Source organism: Lemur catta, chromosome 10 (assembly GCF_020740605.2).
Source record: "Lemur catta isolate mLemCat1 chromosome 10, mLemCat1.pri, whole genome shotgun sequence".
In the NCBI taxonomy this organism is placed as follows: Eukaryota; Metazoa; Chordata; class Mammalia; order Primates; family Lemuridae; genus Lemur; species Lemur catta.
The window spans coordinates 15,061,756-15,071,373 of NC_059137.1; the positions used below are offsets into that span (position 1 = coordinate 15,061,756).

The following is a 9,618-nucleotide window of genomic DNA, read 5'->3' on the forward strand; positions in this document are numbered from 1 at the left end:
TTCTCTTGACATTCAGTCTCCTTAGCTAGAAAGTGCAAATATTAAAACCACATCCTAAAAGATAGTGTATATGTATCGGTGTTCACTGATGGTCTCTATCATTGTGTGTGTAGGGTCTGCATCTGGATGAATGATGTGTATAGCCCAGGTGAGTTACACGTGGGCATATTCACACATCTGCTTATGTTGTTTTTACGGAATGCCAAGCTCTACCAGAGGCTGCCAATAGTGGCCCACAGACGTGGTTTGTGGGGATGCCCATTGGTTTGGGTTTGTTTTTTGACTCATGGAGTATTCTAAAAATCAAGACATTTCACATAAAAATCCAGATTTTCAGTTTCTTTTGATACCTTGGATGAGCTGGCCATCCTGCAGGCAGGAGCATGAGTGTGCCTGCCTGCCACAGCCTCTGCTTCCTGATAGATGTGTCCTTCCCAGGGGCACCCTCCCTCCTGGCCAGTCTCCAGGGCTGTCCTTGGAGGGGTTCCAAGGCTGCTCAGGAGAGCTTGTGTGCAGACATGTCCTCTGTGAAAGGAGAAGCAGGACCGGGCAGAAGCTGGTGCCAGGGCCCCAGGCCTCCCCCAGCAGCTCAAGTTTCAGCAATCACAGAGGCCAGAGAGAGCTATGGGCCCTACCCAAGGCTCTCTAGCTGTGCCCTGAGGCACTGGTTACAGAAGATAGTAACCAAGGGTGGCAGTTAGAATGGCTTTTCTTATCTATTTGGTTTAGCATTTTAAAAAGTCACAAGATTAGATCTGAAATGATTAAGACAAATAATCTTCCCAGAAAGTATTGCTAGATGTATATGCCAGGAGTCTTATAAAAATTAGCAAAAAGGCTCATGAGAGAAGCCAAAAACTTATTTGTTTTTAATCACGTTTAAATACATTTGGGGAACCCACAGGTGTGACAGGTAGGACTGATATTTTCCTAGTATCCCTGGATCCTCTTAGGATGGCAGGTAAGTCCCTCTTAATAGGTATTTACTGGGCCCCCCTGTATGCAAGATAAATGTTGGGTACACGGGGGCCTACAAAGACATATAAGCCCTGCTCCTTGGCCCTCGGCAAACTCAGTTCCGTGGAGAGATATCCAAGGAGAAATGAGTGCAGGAATAAAGGGACAGGGCATTGCTGAGACATTTGGGGACACTAGGGCACCAGAATGTAGAGGAAGAGGCTTCTGGACCCCTGACTTGCCATGCAAGCTCTTTTCCCTCTGTGGGCCCCCATTTCCCCTTTTGTAAGACAAGGAGGTCAGAAGAGATGAGCAAATGTTAATACCAACCCCACTCTCACAACCCTCCAGGCCCCTAGCTTGGGCATTCTTTGCGGGAGTGGGAGCTGCAGCCCTAGTTCTTAGCCACTTGCTCCCACCCCACATTCTTGCTCCCAAGACTTGGCTTATGCTGAGAATTTGCCTGACTTGATCTCTGAAAGAAATCCATCAGAGAAAGTTTTTCACATAGCTTCCCTTAAAAAAAAAAAAAAAAAGATCTGGAGTCCAAAAAGACCGGGCCTCTGATGGAAACTTCCAGCATATGGTACTGGCCACTCTTCCCAAGTCCAGATGGGGAGAGTGGCCCCTAGATAGGTGGGAGATTTGTGCCCCTTCCCCAGCAGCAGGGTTTGAATGATTAAAGTTTAAGTGATTAAACTGGTTCATACTGAAGCCCTGCTCCCATTTAGCAGGTGAGAATATTAGGCCCGAGGGTGGGAGGGCAGCCCCACGTCAACATCAGAAGCAGATCTGATTTTGGAGGAAGAGCTCTCCCCACTCCTTGAATTTTCTCCCTCAGGCTGAGTCCTCAGGGTGGAGTGAGACGAAGACCACCAGGCTGCACCCCTCCTAGCCGGATGGATGTTGACGGCTGTTGAGCTAGAACACCAAGTTATTCTTGTTCTGCATTAGCCAGCAGCCAGGAAACCTGAGCTTCACAACCTAAGTGTGAAGGAAGAGCAATAATTCTGCAGCCCAGCAAACAGCCCCGGGGCAGTGTACTCCCCTTGGGGAAAGTCTTTGTTTCCGGAGGCTAGGAAAGAAGGAATTGACACACAGCAAACAGTCTCTTAAAACAGGGCACATAGGTGGCCAGAGACAGTGGAAGAGAAGCAATGGGTTGGCTAGTATTAACACCTTCCTCACTGGGGCATTTTAGAGCTGGTCCTTATCAAAGGTCCACCTGCCAAGCTCTTCCCCTGGACCAGATCACCTGACCATGGGTGTCACTGGCACCCCATCATAAATTGAAATCCCCATTGTACCATCAAAGCGGCCAGTCCCATAAGCAATTAGAAAAACCCCAGGTATTCCTTGGTGCCTACAATTCAAATAACTTCAGAGGTGTTCTATTTCTTTTCTAAAAATCTGGAAATCTGTTGAGATGGGGAAAGTAGCCAGACATAGAAACTCCTTTCCAAAACCAAAGATTTCTTTCCAAATTTTTGCTAAAATGCTACTTTTAACTTTGTAAGACCCAGGGAAAACCTAGGTCAAAGATACTTAATAAATGTTTTCTGATGGTAGTGAAATTATCATTATTATTTTATGTAAAAATGTTTATTAATAGTGTCTTTCATATTAGTCATTGATCGAACACACATTTCCTGAATGTCTCCAGTGAACTTAACATTGTGTTAAGCCAGGGAAAACAACAATGAAGAAATCAGACACAGCTTTACTTTTATGACTTTAGTCCATTTATTTTCATATATTCATATAGTTTCATATATTCCTATAATTTCACATATTTATAATTCTACTGGGGCAGAAAGAAAAAAATCCCTGTAAACAGGCACATTTTTTAAATTGCCAGTTATAATATGTGTAATAAGAACCAAAATAGAGATTAACAGAAGGAAACTTGGGATGTTTTTAATCATCAAACTAAAGCAAAAAATACATATGATATGCTACAATTTTTACAAGATCATTTGGTCTATTTCTTTGTTTTGTTGTTAATATCAGTACTATGTAAGGTACCACAGGGAGATATTGAATTTGGCTTCAAGAACCCAGTACCATTTGGTCTTCTAATCTAGTAGGTTGCTGATAGCCTGTAATCATCTGTTTAATTAAATGTCCTGGTTCAGGAATCAGAAGTTATCAGGGGAGATTAAGATGACGCTAACAGGAAAGCTGTTCACTAATTGTTTTTACTGAACATAGCCGGGAGTATGACAGAGACAAGGCATGGTGCTGGCAGAGAAAAGAAAGAAGATAAGGGCAGGCTGGGGTCCAGGGAGTGACAGCCACTCTGGGTTCCACGTTTTAAGGGTTGTTGACAGACAGCAGCATGCCCAAATGGCTGTCATTAACTACTGGATTTATTTACTAGTTCCATTTGCATCATCCTGCTCTAGAAGGTGGCTGGTAGGCAACTAGGAACTTTGTCTCACTCACAGCTGTAATCTGGGGCCATGCTTATGGCCTAACCTATTATTACAGGTGTTCAATAAATACATGGGCAAAGTCAGTCAAAATATCTTCACCCCTCCATGGAGCCTTAACTTCCCCCAAATTGGACTCTCAATTTCCTTCTCTCCCAGGATCCCCTCACTAAAGACTCTTCCTGACACTTAAATGGAAATGTGAGTCACAATGGCTCAGGGATCCATCTCTAGTTAAATGGCTGAAGAGTGGGCTGGCATATTGGACTGAGATGGAAAGTCAAGTGGCCCCACAGCACTTACCCGTACCCCAAGCCTGGATTTTGTAAACTAAGAGTGTCAGTGTGCAAAGGATCCTTGAGGGTATCTTGTTACCTGACAAATGAGGAAACTGAGGCCCAGAGTGGGAAGACAACTCGAGGCTTGCCAGTGAGGGAACTGGGTGAGATCCCAGCTTCGTCTGAACAGGAGGGAAAAGGACACAAATCCTGAAGTGAATGTTCTTCCCCTCCCAGCAGTGCCAACTGCTGGCTGCTTGACCTTGAAGACATTCCTTAGCTCTTTAAGCCTTAGTTTTCTCATCTGAAAAGAGAAAATAGTTTTCTCACCACTTCTTGGTGGTGTTACAAAAATTAAATGGAGCAATACATATAATGTGCTTAGAGCAGTGTCTGACATTAAATTAAAGGTAGTCATTAAGATATTATTGTCATTGTTATTTTGACCACAGTCTCAGGCCCCAGTTCTCGAGATGTTTCAGCTGCAGACTGGTCCTGGTTCTTCTTGGAGGGCCGATGACCCAGGCCAGTGTACTCTCTCCCCTCTCCAGCCACACCGTTGGCTACCAGGGTCCTGAACTATACTACGTGTAAAGGCACCTCTGTTGAAGAACATGTTGACAGGGCTGGACAGCAGAGGCAAGCAAGCCATGGAGAGAACCCCAGTTTCTACACCTGGGACCTGAGAACTTCAAATAAGGTACATGATTTTCAAATTGTGCACACCTGTGGGGATCTAGCGTCCCCGAGGTCAAGGTGGGAAGGAGAGAAGCCCAGTGCATGGGTTCCTGGCCACCTGCTCTGCTTCTATCTTGTTTGTGAACTTGGGCTCCAAGTGAAAGAGTATTTGAAGACACGGTCCTACAGCTAATACAAAGTTTGAAAATCCAACACATTCTATATCTTTAAGATCATTTTCTGCTAAAAAAAAAAGTCTATGAACTATTATTTCTTGAATTATTACTTAAGATTCATTTATTTGGTGCACGCACACACACAACTGAACACAAGTCTTCTGACTCACAGTGCAGTGCTCCTTCCAGTGTATCACTACAGATTTCAGACAGCGGTGGAGAGAAAGAAGACAATTCCTTTCATTCCAGTACTAAACTTTCAAGGCCTTATCAGTTTTCACCATTTTCCTACTCTACACTTAGAGTAAATTATAATTCTCTACTCCAGGAAACAGGGCAGGCCAGCAGGTGGTCGGGCACTTAGAGGCAAAGTCTGGGGGGATGTCATTTGTGCTCTATCATCTTCAATGCGGAGTATCTCATAACTCTTTATTCAGAATCCTCCTGGCCATTCAGTTCTTTGCAGAAGCCACAAGCGCAAAAGGCTACATGTCCAGACAGACAACTTCAGTGTCAAGGGTCTGACAGCTAAAGGGGCAAAACTGGAGAATGAAAGCCCTTCGGTGCCTCTGAGAATAAGTGGAACATACATGGATGAGAAGAGAGGTTCAAACATTACCTACTTCCCTGTGTTTGTTTTCTTGTTCCTCAATCATGGCCCTATGCTCAGACCACCAGATCTGAGGTTTTGACCAGATGGATTATTTCTCTTTTTAAATTTATTTTTAGGAAAAAGAAAAAATTCTACTGGGCAGAGATGAGTGGCCTCCAAAAGGTTTTATTTCCTTTCTGAGTCAGGTTCAGCCTCACTGGGTTCAGCTTTCAATTTCTGTAGCTTTGCCATTCCCTAACTAAGCGTTCGCAGGTCCTCTGGTGTTGCCCCTCTATTTTAAGAGCCCCCAAAATTAAGCTGAGTGACTACAGATAAGTTTTTGGTACTTTCCAAAATTAAACTATTTCCCTTGGTAAATTTCCAACGAATGAGCTCATTAATCTGAAAACAGGATGTGGCACATGAAGAGAGTGAGGTCAGACTGCCTGCTCTTTTCACTTACACTGGCTTAGGGCAGAGAGGAAGGGGTGGGTGGGAGAGAGGTGGGACAGGAGAATGCCTTTTATAGGCCCCAAATCCTTGAGAAACTTCACTTCATGGATTGCACTGAGAATCAATGAGTTTTTAAATCAGAGACTTAAGGAACTCTGAATCCTTCTCTCTTAGATTAAAAGGCCCTACAGAGCCCACCTCTGGTCAACCTCCCACAGATGGCTGATTCCCTCTTAGAGGCTCCTGAGACCCTCTGCTGGTCTACAAGCAGGCAGACCCCGTGGTTCTCCTTTCACCCTCAGGACACTTTGTCCTGCAGCACCAGCCTGTCCACCAGAAGCTGGGGGTACAGCAGCTCAGCCCCTAATGGGTAAGAGACTTATATATACAGCCAAGGTTAAAAAACAAACATAAACAAAAGAAGTAAAAGATAGTTCCCTGGTCTTAGCAGTTGAGAGTCAAGACATAAAAGGACACATAATATGTACATACATAAAGAGAATTTAATGGGTGCCTTTGAGGAGTTGAAACAAAATCTCAAGGTGGGCAGCCTCACCCCTCCCACAGCTATCAGTCCTACAAGAGGCCTGATGGAGAAGGAGCTTTTACCAAACTGGTAGTTTGCAAAAATAAAGGTTGTTTGTAGCTTTTAAACTAAAATGCTACCCCAACACTAAGCTCCATAACTATTTTGACTAATATACACAAATGCATAGGGAATAGCGGCCGCGCGCGCACGTGTGTGTGTGTGTGTGTGTGTGTGTGTGTGTGTGTGTTTAGACTAAAACCGAACCGGTCCTTAAAGTACCCAGTTTTGTAAAAGCACAGCACCCGGAACCGCTTTACTGATTGCTCCAACCCAATAAGCTTAGACCGGCCTGGCGCTGTGCTGGGCTCTTTGCAGGAATCCAAGGAGGCTAAGACTCAGGTTTTACTAATTTTCACCTCGTCTTCACTCGGGATTTCAGACAGGCAGGTGACCAGGTTGAGGGCTCAAGTTTCAGGTTTGCACTCATTTACTCAGGGAGCATGTTACTGAGAACTTAGCATGTGCAGGCACCGCACTCGGGGCGGGAACGCGGCGAGCGGAGGAGGGGCACGGAAACACGGTAGTTACCAGTGGGAGAACAGTGCCCGCGGTACCGGGAACCGGGCCCCAGCCTCGGTTTCCCCATGAGGGTAGCGCTTGCCAGACCCACCGGCGGCCTCCGGAGCAGGACCCGGGTCCCCGGCCCTGCCTTCCCCGCTTCTGCCGGCTGAGCCGCCCCCGCCCCACCGGAAGCTCCCGGCCAGACGGCGGAGGCAGCGCAGGCGGCCGGGAGGTTGGTCGCCCTGCACCCCCGCCCGCCTCTGCCTACCGCGCGCTCCGACCGGGGCTCCCCAAGGCCGCCCGGGACCTGCGGTCGCGGTTGCAGAGCCCGCCCCGGCACTGCCCCAGCCCTTGCTGCGGGCGCCCCGGCACCCCCGGGGCACAGTCAGCCTTGAGCAGGCGCGGGCGGGCGCCGCGCTGCTCCCAGAGTTGCGCTCACCACTGGAGATGTGGCGGTGGGGAGACGACAGCCACCCGCCCTCGGGGGGGCGCACAGACAGAGCTGGGGGCACAGACAGACAACCGGGCGTCACGGGGCCGGGCGGCCAGGGTCTGTGCTGGCGCCGGCGGGGCGCGAGGGATCACAAAGAGGGCTTCCCTGGGGAAGTGGGGACGCGGGCAGATGCGCCCCTAAGGACGAGTGGGAGCCTGGGGAGATAGGAGCATGCGGCGGCGCAGAGAGACCCCGCGCGTGTGGACCCCGGCGGGTGGAGCCATGGAGATGGGGCCGAGGCAGGTTCAGAGTGGAAGAGGAGAGGGGGTAGAGGAGATCAATACAGATCGAGCAGCCAGAGATGCAGGGGAGGAAATGTCCCCCCACCCCAGGGTGCGGAAAGCCAGGGAAAGAAGGGCTAAGAGCCGTGTCATGTGCTGGCCTGAGGGCTGGTTGGATAGAAACTGGGACCAGCCCAGGACGTTTGGCAACCTTGACATTTATAACCCTGGGGAGATGGTTCCCCGGAGATTCAAGCACCTGTGTAGACGATCTTTTCTAGAAACTCCACTGTTAAGTGAGTAGAGAGAGTAGATGGGAGAGGAATTTGGGATGAGGGTGAAGTGTTTTAAAGCGTGTGTGGTTAGAGCCCAGGCTCTGGCTTCACTAGCCGTAAAACTTTAAGTCACTTAACCTCTCTGTGCCTCAGTTCCCATCTGTAAAATGGGGATGATGATGGTAATACCTGTTTCATAGGATTCATGTGAAAATTAGATGAGATGATGTCTGGAAAATTACTTAACACAGCACTAAAAAGTAGTACCTATTATTTTCCACTTTTGTTATTAGAGCTGCCCGAGCATATTTTGATGCTGATGGGAAGGAGCAGGTAAAGAGGAAGGCATTGAAGACAGAGGGTAGAGAAAAGAGACTGGAGAGAAAGAGACTCAGAGGATGGGGGATAAGTCTTGGGTGCCTCTCCTATCCCAAATCAGGGGAAAGAGGAAACAGGTGGACATGCAGGAGAGTTTGCAAGTTCAGAGTGTACAGTAAAGGGAATGACTTTCTGATAGTGTTGAAGCAGGCCTCAGGGTTTGCTGGGAGGCTGGAGTTCCCAGTTCACACTGCAGCGGCGGGGTACTGTGCCCTCTTTGCCAGCTGCGCTTGGCAGCCCTGGTGTCATACCAGGGAAGGTGGATGGTGAATTTATCTAGGGTCAGACGACAATGTCTGACCTTCCTGGCCCACCTGTGAGGCTCAAGTAAAGTTCATAGATGTGAAAACACTGTATAAGCGTAATTTACTATTTTAACCCTTTCCCCTGATTTTGAGGAACTGGAAGGGCTGTGGCTGTGGCCAACATCTGAGTAAAATGTCAAAGCCTTGGGAGCACTTCACTTGGGCTACACACCATGCCACACTCTCACGTACAATCTCATTAAGTCATCACAACAGTTGGGTGAAGTAGGTATTGTCCCATTTTACAGATGCAGAAACTGAGGTTCAGAGAAGTGAAGGACCATGTCCCAGGACCCACAGCTAGTAAATGGTGGACCCAGGATCCCAACTCAGATCTGTCTGACCTCCAAACGCATGATTTGAAACCACAGTGAAAGTTTTCAAAGCCCCTGTAGCAGCCCAACAGGACAGATGTGCAGGGACATCTTCTCCATTCAGTAGGAGAGATAAGTGGGATACTCTGATGTCCATCCTGGGCTCTAAAGATTCCACCAAGCTCCCTTGTGTCTCTTGTGTAGGTGGAAGAACACAGAGCTTGGAGCCCCACAGCCCTGGTATGAATTCCACTCCTGGTATGAACTCACTAGGGGCGGTGTGACTTTGAACCAGGCATCTTGCTTCTCTGAGCCTATACACGGCTGCAGAATTCCCAGCAGGTTGTTGTAAGGATTTGGAGGGAAAATGTGGCCCAGCACACAGCAGACATGCCAAGAGCCATTATTCCTGCAGTTCAGTTTTCCTGCAAATGTCAGTCTATTAACACATCCCGCTTGGCTGCTGAGACCAGCTGCCATGGTCTTGTATTTGTTTAGCGCTTTGTTCTCCTCAGGGCAGGGAAGTGGTGGTGCCTGAACCGAGTATGTAGCCACCTATGACTTCCTGAGTGGGGTGTGGGGGAGGGCCCTGAGGAGTCTGTGGTCCTAAGGCCTTGGACTTCAAAGGAGGGGAGGGCCTTGTGTCATCACCACGACTGATGCAGAATGCTACAGAGTTGGGTCATTGCAGGCCTTCCTGCTGCCCCTGGTGGCCTTTGCCACAGGGTCCCAAAATCTTAGAGCCCAGAGACCACCTGTTGCAACTCCTTTTTTTTTCTTTTTACAGATGGGGTAATCAAGACCCACTGTGAGGAAGTGACTTTTACCTGAGGTCACCCAGATGCTGGACAAGGCAGAGCAAAAACACTGGAACTTGAATTTTTGGACCTGCCTCCAGGACCTTGGGGATTTCTACCAGGAAGGTAAGTACCCCCACCGAGAACTCCAGGCTGCTCAGAGGAGCCAGGGAACACAC

The 9,618-nt window shown here is 48.1% G+C and overlaps 1 protein-coding gene across 1 annotated transcript in view; it reads left to right on the plus strand.

Moving 5' to 3' along the window:
• Positions 1 to 9,515, plus strand: part of C5 (complement C5) — a 109,591-nt gene extending 100,076 nt beyond the window's left edge. Inside the window, exons 42-43 of the mRNA XM_045563051.1 lie at positions 4,219 to 4,367; positions 9,430 to 9,515. Coding sequence (XP_045419007.1) covers positions 4,219 to 4,261 — 43 coding nt within the window. The 3' untranslated portion in view covers positions 4,262 to 4,367; positions 9,430 to 9,515. The remainder of the gene's footprint in view (positions 1 to 4,218; positions 4,368 to 9,429) is intronic.
• The last annotated feature ends 103 nt before the right edge of the window (positions 9,516 to 9,618 follow it).